Source organism: Diadema antillarum, unplaced genomic scaffold (assembly GCF_040938485.1).
Source record: "Diadema antillarum isolate AM-2024a unplaced genomic scaffold, OU_Dant_1.0 scf00000141, whole genome shotgun sequence".
NCBI lineage: Eukaryota > Metazoa > Echinodermata > Echinoidea > Diadematoida > Diadematidae > Diadema > Diadema antillarum.
In genome coordinates, this window is record NW_027271030.1 from 3,657,273 (window position 1) to 3,671,594 (window position 14,322).

The window sequence follows — 14,322 nt, forward strand, 5'->3', positions numbered from 1 at the left end:
ATTGGAGAAACTTTACAAAGATAATTGAGTTACAGCGAGTGATACAAATATGATTTAAAGGAGGAAAAAAAGCTTTGATAAGAAATAATTTCTATCATGTTGTTCAAGAACTTGAGGGGGAAGCAAAATTCACTTCCACGAGGATTATTTTGACAGCACCGTCGGATCAAATATTCACCTTACAGTTATACAAATAGTTTCGCAGTCGGATAGTTGTTCGGACACCTTTGTGCAAATCGTATTATCTTCTTTGCTGAAAATAGCGTACTATCGGATTAAAGGTACAAAAATAGAGCAGCCTGGTTCTAATATAGACTATTTTCTGTTACTCGTCCGTTAATCCCATAATTATCTTTATCAGGTACTGTTTGTTTCAGTATTCAGGTCATGTCATTTTATTTTGGAAACAATTCCACTCAAATCCATTTGTGATTTGTCGTACTATAAAAGACCCGCCTTGATTTACAATTGGTAACTTCTCTTCTGGTCTTGGGCCTCTAAGGTCATAGAAGGTTGACGCTTTGGCCTTACCGCTAATTGTTACTGGTTCTTTACACTTTGGAGACGAATGTATTCGTCTTTCGTTAGTCAAGAAGACCGAGTGTGTAGGATTGTGAGATTGGACTACCATCTGATATTCTTGTTTTATACTCTACTTTTTGTAATGAGAAGCATTCTCCTGCAAAATCTAAGAAACTCTGCCGATTCAGTGATTCCGACAGTCTAAAGATGACTTTGTGACCAGTTATCCTAGGAGTCACCATATCGCACTCTAAATCTGATAGTTTAGGAGCTTACATAGCGAAAAAAAAATCACGATTTATTATCAAGGAGTCCAAGAAGAGACATTTGAAAGGAAGGAAATTTGAAAGAGATCAAAGATGAAGCTGTTGATTATCATAATCGGTTTGGTCCTGGTTGCCGTACTGGGGTATTTCTTCCACACACCGATCCCTGAGGGGCTCGTCGATCCATGGCACTTTCGACTCTTGGTGGCTGGAACGAAGGCAGGAGGTTTGGTGGTAAGGAACATTTTATCTACTTAACATTTTTGCCTTATCATTTACCATTAATTTTGCTTATCAATATCATTTAACTTTTTGTTGTGATAAATTCAAAGTTCAAGAAGCTCATTCCACTTCTTGTTGTGTAAAAGTGATACAATATAGACATTTTTATTTCTGTTGTAAAAATGTCTTGAAAACAAGCGAGCATAAAAAAAGGCCGCAGAACTGCTTGACGAGACATTAACGTTTTCTAGAACATCCTATTTTCTTACCGTTGTTATCATTTTCTTTCTATTTTTATCTCTAGAGCAAAGTCCAACAATTCTTCAAGGCTTCCCAGCTTGACATTGTGAGAACGGAACGTTGGTTCACGGAGATGGCCATGTCAGCGCCAGACGTGCAGGTTAGAGGTTCGAACGTCTCCGCACGATACACCGAGTTTGATGGGATACGAGTTCTCCTTTATGAGCCTGTAATTCGAGGAAAAGATCCGGCTTCTGCTTTGATATTTCTTCACGGTGGGGGCTACACGTTGGGAAGCACAAGTAAGAGTCTAATTAAATACCTCTTAATCAAAAGTTTGACTGCGTTAGTGATGTGTCAATATGGATATGATATTTGTGTGTGTTTGTAGTTTGTCCCTGTCCTTATATGTAATGTTGACGTCGGTCAGTAGTTCTCAGATTACTTAACATTTTAATCGATGTTGATGTTGGCATACAGAAAATTTCACGTATTTCCTTTTCACTGATCGTGTACGAAAAAACGTCTATGTCGGTATACATGTTGATAAACATTGTAGTAGTGCTATCCTACATACCCCAATCCAATACGAGAATTATAAGATCATTAATTTTTATCAAATAGAGTAAAACAAATTAAATAAAAGAAATACTTCAAGTTATTACAAATGCAGGCAGCCGTTAAATCAGTTTTCCTATTTCCTTGTTTGTATCCCACAGAACTACACGCTCCTCTGACGAGACAGCTGGCGGAAGAGCTAAACATGGTTGTTGTATCCGTCGAGTAAGTTTTCTGCTGAAATTTTACTTCTTCTTGATTAAGGAATCATATAGAACCCTACATGTATGTTTTCTTATCTGCCGAGAAAGTTTGTCGCTGAAATTGTATTTCTTCTCGATTACGGAAGCGCATAGGACCATAAATAAGAGTATTTTTTATTTTCTCTTGCTATTTCAAAGAGTAACACGAAGAAACGAACAGTTGTAATTGGTCCAGTAATAGTACAGAAGTATACACTACTTAAAGCAGATTAGAGACAAGCACAGTCAAGTGGCATTGTTCACCATTTTGCGTCAAACTGATATTTTTTTTTTATTTCTTAGATTGCATAAAACTTATCTGGAAAGGTTCACTCAAATTCTATAGTATCATTGGCACGCTTTTACTGTGTTATGAAAATTCGACACAAAATGTAAATTATTTTCTTGTTAATAAGTTTATCTTGCTGTATTCAGTTCAAACCCTTCAAATCTCTTGCATATATTTTACACCCACTTCTTATACTTAGATATCGACTGGCACCAGAATATCGGCTGCCAGCCCCATCTGAGGACGCCTACATTGCCACAAGACACTTAATGACACATGCAGCGGATTATGGCGTTGACCCACATCGTGTGGTGGTTGGTGGCGACAGCGCAGGTGGTCACCTTACAGCGGTTCTCGTCCAACTTATTCACGACGACCCCACGTTGCCGAACATCAAACTGCAGGTTCTTCTCTACCCTTGGATTCAATGCTTCGATTTCAACACTCCGTCTTACCAGCAATACGAGAGTCTATTCGGTGATATTGGCTTATCAAAAAACAGGATTCTTGATATTGTATCCATCAATGACCGCAGGGTGGTGGATCCGGATTTGATTCGACACTTGCGTGAAAATCGACACACAAGCAAAGAATTTAAGCATTCTCGTTTGTATCGGGATCGACTGAGGCATGACATTATTTTTAAGAAGCTAGGGACAACGTCGACCTCGAATTCAGGAGTTCCGTCAACATCTTCGTATTCATTGTCCTCTGCAATGACTTCCTACCTTTCGTCGATCTTCACGAGTTACGTAGCGATGGAAAACTTTTTCACACAACCTTTAGCAACAGTATTAACGTCATTGTATCCTCTGAAATCGCATTTATCATCCTCTAGTTTTCTCCATCATGTTGATAATGACAACGCATCGTCGAGCATCGTAGATTCAGTGTTGGAATACAGGCCAGAAGAATTGTTCGATCGCGGCAACGACACCATGTGGGCAGAAATCCGAGAGTATTACACCCACACCAGCATGGCGCCGCTGTTTCGCGGAGACTTCCGAGGGCTTCCGAAAGCCTTCGTCGCCACTGCTGACTTTGACGCACTGCGCGATGACGGTATATTCTACGCACACGCCCTGGAGAGCGCGGGTGTCGAGGTCACGTGGACGAACTACCGAGGGGCATGGCACACTATTGCAGCTGCAGGCCCGATCGCCGATATTCCGACCGGAACGAAAATGATCGGCGACATCGTCAATTTCGTCAGATACAATGTTTGACATGGGCCAAACGCCGTCCAGATTTTCCCCAGCAATATCAGAGACTAGTGCTCATACTAGGTGTTTCAAAAAACATTTTCCACTTTTGATCATTAATAGTTCAAAAACTATTCATCCGATAAAACTGTCATTGATATGAGAAATAGCTGGATAATGTACAATTTGGTTGAAGGTAATTTGCACATGAAAGCATAAATCAATTTCATTAAATCCAAGATTGATTTTGAAGTAAGGTTTCAGATTTTGGTCAAATTTTAACCCTCTGTACAAAAATTGAACTTTGCACAGGAACCAATGATGTGTATGTGAGTGTGTGCTGACAATGGCCCTGAACAATGGACATGCCTGAACCACCTGTTGACTAGGCGTCAGTCTCACGCTCCCTGGCACATGAATGCTTAATCAATAATTCATGTGGATTGCCCTTGGCACTGCTAGTCTGAATTCATGCACGGTAAAGTGCTTGCAAACACCACATTTCGTTCCAGCTGGCAATCGTTTTCAAATTTTGCTTCACATATCACTAAATTTGGGATATAAATAAGAATAAATTATCTAAAGTTCCTCATTTTAATACAACTGTCTACTAATTAAATAGTCTGACAAATTTTTCGCTTTTTCGATAAAAAGAGATCATTTTTGGTAAAGAGTTCAGCAGCATTTATCATTGGGGCGATTTGTTTCACAGTAGATTAAGGCTCCATATACACAAGTGTATACTCTTTGCTTCCTGTCACCATGTTTACGATAGAACAGAAGGTATTCATTGGAATTTCGTTTTTCAGAAGTAGAGAGAGCACTGTCACGACTCAACGACAGTATCGGCAGACGTTTGACTTTACACAGATACTGCCAGAGGCTGAATAAAGACTAGTTGTGATAGTGGAATTTCTCATGAATAAATAATGGAGCATTCAAACCATGGCTATTGTTCAGGACCATTGTCAGGGTGTTAACCACACACTCCCATACACACCCATTTATCCCTGTGCAAAGTGAAATTTTGTACAGAGGGTTGAAAATAGCACAAACTCTGGAACCTAACTGTGAAATTAATCATGGATTTCATGAAACTGATTTATGCTTTCATATTTAAACCACGTTCAACCAAATTGTACACTATTCAGCTATCATTCATATCAATGACAATGCTATCTGATATACAGTTTTTTAATTATTAAGAATGAAAAGTGGGAAATGTTTTTTGAAACACCTAGTACAACTGACTGTATTAAAGTGACAATGATGAGATTGTCGAAGACTTCCCAACTTGTATTAGAGACGTTGCCAATGACACCTTTAACGGACAATGAAATATTTGGCAGTGGGAGATTGCATTGGATATTCTTCTATAGTGAAAATATTGTAACCACAAGATTTATTTTTGCTTCGTCCGAAGTTACCACTGCTATCGATAGTAAATCTCTGACGAACACATGAACTTAATTTTTTGCTGGTACTAAATTATTACAAGTTATACAACTTAAACGTTATCCAATGATCAGTAAAATGTAAGAAAAATGTTCAAAAACTGTGATTTAAACACTTTACATGCACGCCTAAAATGCGCATGACTGAACAAATTTAGGGAAATGTGTTATTCAATAAGATTATGCGATTTTTCTGTTGGCGTAGAAAATTCCTCTTTTAGTATAATCTATACTTTGTGGTATGTTTGATATGTGCAAAAGTATCATCACATACACACACGTACACACATACACAAAGAAGTCAACCAAGTGTTCAAAAAGTAAAACAGAAAAAGAAAAGGACTTGTAGTGATTTTATGCCTTAGACTTTCCACAAGACTAGCAGGTCAATATTTTTTTCTAAGCACAACTGTAATAACTACTAGTGTCTAAATATTCCAGTGCTTCTCAGTTTGTGTTGATGTGTGAAACGGTTTCCAAGACAAACCACTATCGACAGCTTGTTAAAAAATTGTGGTAACATTATTATGTAGAATACTTATGTACAAATTTGTATAGTTACGATATACTATATGTACCATTATTTTTTTTATTCTTGCATATGCAATAAAATTAATGAAGAATTCGAGTGGTCTCAGTATTTTTCCCCTTCTCTCATTATTCATGTTCTTTTTTTCTATTTTTGTTTTTGTTTTTGTGTTATTTCGATTTCATTCGTTGCTGTATATTCCCCTGGAATGTGTGAATAAACAAAATGAATACATGACACAGAATATCTCCTATCAAGGAGTGCACATGAATCATTCTACTTAATGTTCAGGTAGACCACAAAATATTAACATATACCGATATATATATATATATATATATATATATATATATATATATATATGTATGTATACTCGCCTCAAAATTACATTTAAATCATTCTACTTGAATGTTCATGTAGTCAAATGTACCAATTTTCAAATATACACAGCATTTCTCCTCTCATTGAATGCATAAGTGCACAAGAAACATATAAATGAAGTCTTTTGCATACAAATCTTGAATGTTCTCGCCACTCTTTCTTTCACACACACACACACACACACACACACACACACACACACACACAGGCAAGCAACATCTCCAGTGATTTTCTTCCTCCATGCGAGGATGCAAGGACAGAGGATTGGGCAATGATATTTTTTCCATTAAATTTTCTCATCGAGTACAAAGATACCCTTCAGTCAGCGTGTCATCAAAGTGTACTAATTTTCAAAGTGCTTGATACGGCTTGAGGAAGTAAAGTGGCTTTTTATTTCCTTATGTGGCCATGTAGGGACCTATGTGAATATGGAAATGTCTAAGAGAAGGGATGAAATAGAGTGATAATAACACTGTTAAATAGCAGCTCTCATTAGTGCCTTCAGGGGTCATTTTCATGAAAGCCATCACATAATGAGAGACTTTTCGCTCAAAAGACACACTTATGAGAGACTTCATGAAATGGATTTTACTTCACTTTGAAAATCTCGCATAGCTACATTGTGTACATTATGAGCGACTTCATGGCCATTATGAGATTTATGCAAAGAATGTTACGAAGACGCCAATACTCAAGTGATTGCTGTAGGAGTCCTGCAGAACAAAGTATAAAAGCAAGTTGGACAGCATCGTAGTACAAAGCGCACGTGTACGAAACACACTGAGACAAAATCAATATCGCATATAAGAATCATTAAATAAACTAGATTCCCATAAACAGACACCCCTCTTTCTCTGTGATCATCGAGAAAAATCAAAATAATAAAAAGAATACTTTATATTTCTTGCTCTTCTATTTTTTTCTGAGTCTCCCTGCCATCATTGTACTTGTCTAGTCGGACTTTGAGCTTATTGAGCAAATCCCATTTAATATTTACCATTGACTCAAAAACTGCAAACTAATGCTTTGTTATGTGTGTGTGTGTGTGTGTATGTGTGTGTGTGTGTGCGTGTGCGTGTGTGTGTGTGTGTGTGTGTGGATCTGCGTGACTGACGGTGTGTTTGTTTTGTTTTGTTTTGGTTTGGTTTTTTGGGGGGAGGGGGTAGTGCTCCACAAAGTTGGTCTATTCATCTTCATGTCGGGATCTAAGTGTCTTACTAGTCACATTGTTTATTATAGACAATGTCTCCGCAATAAATCAGGATAAAGAGTGCAGATGGGTATCAAAATGTAAAAAGGAAACATTTGGAATTCAATATCAATTTGAATCTGTCTCCATATTCTTGACACATTATCAAAACTAAATTTTACTAAAGCCAACAAGATTCCTGATGGAAAATGTGTAATATAACCGACATGGTATTATCTTCATCATTATTACATAATCTATTAATAGGTAAAGTTTGTCTGTATGATTCGTAGTCAAATTGTTTTTAAGCTTTTCTTGTTCCAAGTTCTCGTCGTTTCCCTTCAACGTGTGCGATTGTTACATTGTATAATCTAATATGTGAAAGGTAAATGGACATAAAAAACCGTTGTTATAATACCGTTTCTTTTTAATAATTATATCTTATTTCATCAATTTTGTATATATGACTCAAATTATTTCCTCTATAACTGGAGCTGCGGTTTTCATCACCCAGTTTTGTGAAGCTGGGACCTCGGAACACACACACACACATGCACACACGCGCTTTTCAGGGGAAATCGGAACAAAAATAATTACAAAATCATAATAAAACTCATGTCTTCCCGAGGGTTCCCAGAGATTCTTGCCGTCGAAGGGGGTGGGGGGGGGGGGAGGGGAGCCACAACTAAACCTTGACCCCCAACGACCCCCCACCTTCCTCCCCACGCGCACTGAAAAAAGTTACGTTCCGCTGGCCATTTAGGGTATACAAAGAACTGCTATTTCATTTGTAAGCTGATACACATGTGTATTAACCCGTCTGCCCGTGACCTTTGGAACTTCCATTGCCGGTCTATTCATATTGCGGAGGCTAGTCTGATCTCCCCTCTTACAGTCGAACTTTTGGATCCCTTCCATGTGATATATTCTCAGTTCTTCCATTCCACCATGAAGACGAGTATTACGATCCTGGTCCTGTGCCTGGCCCTTCTTCTGGGCCATTTGCTCAACACACCTGTGCCAAGCGAAATGGCGGACCCATGGCAGTACAGACTGGTGGTAGCGGGCTACAAGCTCGTTCGTCTCATAGTAAGCACGCTTTATCATTAGGTTCTACAGAGTGTCCTACATTAGGCCGAACTTAGTTGTGTATGGTCCCAAGGTGGTAGCTAGTATTTTGAAATCAGGGAGTTGAGACTGCTCGCTCCTCTGCTTATAAAATCAAAACAATCACGCTATTGGCGAGTATAGAATTTTACTCAATTCAGCTCTTCGAGTGCATGTGGGAAAAAAATTAACAAATCTAGTTACTGGATTCAGGTGGCATGTAATAGATAGCGATCATAAGTTTTCAGGAGAGACTCTAGTCCCTGATTTTAACAAAGTTTATCATGCATTCATTTGGATAGTTGTATAAAACTACTGAATAACTACATCTAGCTAGCTGGATAACTAGAATAACTAGCTGGATATCATGTATTATTCAATTTTTGTTGCATTTGATGTATTCTTTATTATTTATTGAGAAAAATGAAATAAATGAAATGAAATGAAATGAAATGAAATGAAATGAAATGAAATGAAAGGCTAAGCACTACGAACAGCCAGTCTTATTCATCATCTTTTTTTCTGGGAGGGGGTGAATGTGATGAATGCTATAGACAATCTAGACTGTGTCTCCAGAATTTTGTATGCTTCCAATATCTTTGCGAATCTTGTCTTTTCCTTTTTTTCTATTGTTGTTGTCGTTGTTCATTTGTCCTTCGTCTTCATGTGAACAAGGTTTTTTTTTTTTTTTTCTGATCGACTAACATAAATATATCATCAATAATCAAACAAATCTGACATTTGCAAGCGAAGGAATGTACATTGAATCTTCATAAACAAACCAGCAGGTAATGAATGAATATCCTAGGAATATCTAAAAGTTTACAAGCTCACAACAAAATGTGAAATTCTCATCTTTGTGATCATGGGTGCATTTTAGGCCGCCGTGAAGGGCTTCGTGCACCCTGCAGACGACAACCTCTTCAAAACTTACAACTACTTGATGGGATTCGCGCTTCCCGCGGCAGATCAGCATGCGCAAGGGTCGACTGTCCAGGCGAGGTACACGGATTTCGACGGAACACGAGTGCTGCTCTACGAAACCCGATCGGGTCGAGAGGGTCTCTCTCCAGCGTTGGTGTACTTCCACGGAGGAGGATATGCCATGGGGAATACCAGTAAGAAGAAAGAGATAACTTTTTAAGCAGAACATGACAACATTTTGTGATGCTCATATAGAAAGAGGAGATATCTACTAGTATGCGATGGTTGAGGGATTGGATTGAAGAAATGACAAGAGAAAACAAGCAAGGGTGCACCTCCTAGAAAACGAAACATATGCGTTTGCCTTGTGTCTGAATATGCTTCGATTGCAGTTAAGGTGTTATTGTTTCATTCCATTTCATTCATTTTCCTTTTCAACAAAAAGTGTAAATGTACAAAATATAGCTGAAAAAAGAAAGAAAATAATATATACATTCTTTAGATAAACTGTTTAACATTCCACACCTAATGATATCATTGTAATCACTCCATGTTTCCTGTATGATATATACATTTTTGTGTGTGTGTGTTGTTGTATTCCCCTTAAATCATGAGATGATATCTTGAAATTCCACTCAGCGCAAAAGGAATAAAGGAAAGCATTTTCCGTGGTTACTTTATTACAGGAGCATATGGCCCCTTGACCAGACGATTGGCCGAGGAATTGGATATGGTGGTAGTATCCGTCGAGTAAGTGCTACACCCATACAAGATTATGATCCTCCTTTATACAAACACATATCATTTATATATATATATATATATATATATATATACATATATATATATAGATATATATGTATATATATATACAATATATGTATATATATATATATATATATATACATATATACAATATATGTATATCTTTCTCTCTCATGTAATTGTGATATAAAGAGTACATTATAACAAAATTGATGTTCTATACTTTTCTCTTATGCAAGAGAAACACATATCAGTCAAAGAAACAGTGTGATAGAATTACACGAAGGCTAATCCTGTATTGGTAGTTCTCAGTGAAATATAGAAAAGTGGAATTACATATCGTGACTGCATGTCCGCTATAGGCTAATGAACACATTAACTTCACCAATTACAAATTCCCTCATGAGAACCCAAATGTAACACATATAGACGTTCACACACATGCACAGACACCCGCACACACATTTATATTCCTGTAAACTAACTGATGAAATATTTGTGCAACATAAAGTACTCTAAGAACTATTAAAAACGATTTGCAAATAGTCTAGTTTTTATAATCACAACTGTTATCAGAAAAAAATATGTACCTTATAAAATTGTAGCAAACTCAAATTACGCCATACATCGTACGAATATCCAGTGGTGCTAAACATATAAGGTCTTATCATGCAGAATGTAAGGAAAGCGTGATTCATTAGTCCTACCAAAGGACAAACTTAACCACTCCCCCCCCCCCCCCACACAAAAAAGTCGTTTCCATGGAGAGCATACTCAAGAGGGAAGGACATGTTAGCTATTCATTTTCCCCAGAGTTTACCCAAATAAGTAGCGAATTTCCCTTCTTCTTTACTTCTTACAGAAACACTTCTCGAGCATTCTACATTTTTCCAGTCGTGATAGAAACACGTCTTTAAATACCCTTCCCCACATTCAGTGCATGGCATTTCAAATGTTGTTCTCTCAGATGGGACGTAGCGTAAGCCTATACAAGTACTAGTAAACAATAAGAGGGATATGTATGATTCCATGCAAGTCTTAGCTCTCATAATACTCATGACAATGTAGGCCTACCTGACCTTCATTTTGAATGCACTGTGATCTTTTCCCGTTCTGCATTTAGGAAAAGAAAGAAAATGAGGTAATATTTAAATTGAATTGAATCTTATTACAGGTATAGACTGGCCCCCGTTCATCCTTTTCCAGCAGCGATTGAGGACTCTCTGAAGGCTACCAAATGGTTTCTGCGCAATGCGGCCCAGTTCGGCGTCGACCCCACTCGAGTAGCCGTCGGCGGGGACAGCGCTGGTGGTCATATATCCGCCGTCATCGCCCAGCAACTCGACGATGATCCTTCTGTGCCCGATATCAAGCTCCAAGTCCTTATTTACCCTTGGCTTCAGATCTTCGACTTCCACACGCCTTCGTACCAGAACTATGAACGAATGTTTGGGGACAGTTTCGCCGTGTCCAGGCCACACGTGGCCGAGTTTGTATCAGCCCTGGTGCTCGGGAGACTTGACAACCACTTCATGGATCAACTGCAGCGCAATGAGCACACGAGTGTTTCATTTAAGAAATCTGAACAGTACAAAAAGATTTTGGACTATACCATCATAGCGAAGAAACTCGGCCAAACCACATTGACCGAGAGCGGTGACAAGCAAAATACTTACAAAGGAAACGAGACGCTATGGAAAGAGCTAAAGGACAAGCTCCTTGATCCTAGACTGTCGCCGATGGTCCGGGTTGACTTTAAAGGTAGTTGATAATGTAGTCTATCCTAGGCAGTTTTACCGCCTTTAGGCAGAAGATAATAAGTCCTTTTGGTACTTTGAAATTCAACAATTTAGATGATAATGAGATTGAAATTCATTATGAACGTTTCATGGAATGAAAGAACAATTGAAAAGAATGCGCCTTTTGAAAGGAACAAACACTACGACAATGACTATCAACAAGTCCCAACCCACAGAGGTACACATCAATACAATGTATATTCTACATTCATAGACACGTACATCCTTACACACAAACGCTCCGCAATATACGTACAGTTTACACTCACTCAGTGCGCATGCTTGTATAAATATCCACATTTAAATACGTGGTATTGTTTATTCTATATTCTTTCATTCGCCCTTTGTCTCTCTCCCTCTACCTTCCCCTTGTTTATCACGTTAAATGTCTTTACAGACTAACAACAGCATTTGATATTCTATTTTGCCAGTTCAAAGTTAAACTTTGAACTGACTTTCAAAGTTCCTATAGGTACATGTAGGTCTTCAGGAAAACTTTGTTATAGCTATTCTAATTATGTATTATATGAAGGAGGTGCATAATGTAATATGCAGATGACTGTTTTCTTTGGAACCTAATTTACAAAATTCAAGCCATCTATGCAGCACTTTTATGTGAATTTTCACCATCTGCTGGATTTGTTTTTTTTTTTATGTATTTGTTGGGGTTGTTGTTGTTGTTGTTTTGGGGGGAGGAGCTCTTCTATCACAAAGATTCATCTATCATTTGGCTAGTCTGTGGTTCAGATCGGGGTCACTGCAGACCATTGCTAAATGCGAAATGACTTAATTTCTTTTTCATCACTCTACGCTAATTACCTTGAACAGACTGTTCGCAATAATTTGACTGCATATTGTTCGTAATAATTTCCTTGAAAAATTCAGGGTTTCCCAATTGTTCGTGTATCACTACAATTTACGCATACTATGTATATTTCAATTTCAATTTTCAATATTTTTTCAATTTTATTTTTCATTTATATAGGTGTGTATTTTTTTATGTCTGTGTTTTTAAGGAATGATTATTCTGGATTCTTTTGTTTGTAACGATAAAATCATTCTGGCCTAATTTGTGAAAAATGCAGAAACCAAGTCAAATCAAAATGTGATTTCACTTCACCGTGACACTGAGGGGCAAACTGCGATCTCTCCCACTTTACAATATTCGCTTCTTTATTATGATGTTCTTTGAATTACTACCGGGTTTAGGAAACCAAAACCTAAATGAAACTTGCCACTCCCTGTACGAATCGCAGGTCTACCCACGGCATTCATCGCCACGTGCGAACTGGACAGTCTGCGGGACGACGGCATTTTCTACGCCAGACTTCTCGAGGAGGCGGGCGTCCGCGTCATGTGGAAGAACTACGCGGGAGTCTTCCACGGAGCGTCGGCGGCGGGACCGATCACGATTCCCTCTGGCGCAGAGATCATCGACAACGCCATCAGCTTCATCCGAAGCAATATATGAACACTGTATGTGATATCTGCAATTAAATCAGGATGTGGTAAATTTACATCAAGAAGCTATCTAAATCTGAGGCAGATTTTCTCCTTTAGGCCAAAATTACGTACATTCCATTGGTGTGTGTCTCAATAGTTTTATCGCAGAACGAGCTAAATCCATTCTTGTTAGGTTGAGATATTTGTAATTACAGCTGCACCAAAACAAAACAAAAAACCCCAAAAGTAGTAAGAACATACAAAATAGTTTTAATCATAACTTCAGAAATATTCCTTGCTATGATACAAAGTTGAGATGTCACTGGAAAGGTCATCGCTCTGTTCTGATGGTGGACTTACTCTAAGATATTCTAAAATGGTGCTTAGCACATTTTGCCATGATAGTCTTCATAAATATCTATTGACACTAACAAAAATTCCCCTGACAGTTTTTTTTTTTTTTTTTTTTTTGGGGGGGGAGGGGATTTCTATTCTAGGTGAGTTCTTCTAATGATCCTAACTGATCACAAATTCTTATGATAGTATAGCAATAGAAACATTGTAGCAAACCGAAATAGAATAATTTTATACTTTTTATCCTTAAAAGCACATCCCTTCCTAAAGAAAAAAAAAATGACATTTATTTTACGTAAAGAAATTCATTACATTTGCCAGTAGCTAAAGTAGTTATTTTGTACTTGTTTTGCAACTTGAAGAATCTTTCATTAATACTCGGTATCGCCAATGCGCAGAAAACTTCTACGCACGCAGAAGAGCCCTGTCACAGATGCACTGTGGGATCCCTCGATTGTTATCAGCGTTTCTCAGTTCCCAATGCAATTTTCGTCTGCTTTTCTTTATTTGGTGTTTTTTTTTTTCCTTCGGTCAGAATTAAGCTACAAAAGAATTCAAAACTTCTGGATTTTGCTGATTTGAGGTCACTAGAGCCATGGTTCGCTAATGCGAGGCTTCAATGTGATGGTGACATGAAGAAATCTTCAACAAAAAATACCCGTGGATTAAGACGGAACGTGACCTGAATGCATTGCAGCCAAAACCGGATGCAACTTTGTCCCCTTAGCTATCCCATAATGCATTTAAAACACTGCTCGCGGCAAAGCACATAGTAGGTACATTGTATTGGCGATAGTGAGAATTAGTTTTTGTCGACTGAAGCTATGTTATACAGC

General features: G+C 38.0%; 2 protein-coding genes across 2 annotated transcripts; both read left to right on the plus strand.

Moving 5' to 3' along the window:
• Positions 1-881: 881 nt before the first annotated feature.
• LOC139721296 (neutral cholesterol ester hydrolase 1-like) lies at positions 882-3,565 on the plus strand. Its single transcript, XM_071632618.1, has 4 exons — positions 882-1,022; positions 1,315-1,552; positions 1,970-2,033; positions 2,539-3,565. Exons 1-4 carry the CDS (start codon positions 882-884, stop codon positions 3,563-3,565), a joined length of 1,470 nt encoding a protein of 489 aa, XP_071488719.1.
• Positions 3,566-8,042: 4,477 nt separating this feature from the next.
• On the plus strand, positions 8,043-13,241 carry LOC139721297 (neutral cholesterol ester hydrolase 1-like). The gene is made up of 5 exons (XM_071632619.1): positions 8,043-8,183; positions 9,082-9,319; positions 9,812-9,875; positions 11,065-11,651; positions 12,946-13,241. Exons 1-5 carry the CDS (start codon positions 8,043-8,045, stop codon positions 13,158-13,160), a joined length of 1,245 nt encoding a protein of 414 aa, XP_071488720.1. The 3' UTR covers positions 13,161-13,241.
• The last annotated feature ends 1,081 nt before the right edge of the window (positions 13,242-14,322 follow it).

Bases quoted from the DNA above. Each gene is read 5' to 3' on its own strand.
- LOC139721296 (XM_071632618.1), top strand. From the start codon at position 882: ATGAAGCTGTTGATTATCATAATCGGTTTGGTCCTGGTTGCCGTACTG. The intron at 1,553-1,969 runs GTAAGAGTCTAA...TGTATCCCACAG, and splicing joins CTACACGTTGGGAAGCACAA to AACTACACGCTCCTCTGACG. The intron at 2,034-2,538 runs GTAAGTTTTCTG...TCTTATACTTAG, and splicing joins ATGGTTGTTGTATCCGTCGA to ATATCGACTGGCACCAGAAT.
- LOC139721297 (XM_071632619.1), top strand. From the start codon at position 8,043: ATGAAGACGAGTATTACGATCCTGGTCCTGTGCCTGGCCCTTCTTCTG. The intron at 9,320-9,811 runs GTAAGAAGAAAG...ACTTTATTACAG, and splicing joins ATATGCCATGGGGAATACCA to GAGCATATGGCCCCTTGACC. The intron at 11,652-12,945 runs GTAGTTGATAAT...TACGAATCGCAG, and splicing joins GGTCCGGGTTGACTTTAAAG to GTCTACCCACGGCATTCATC.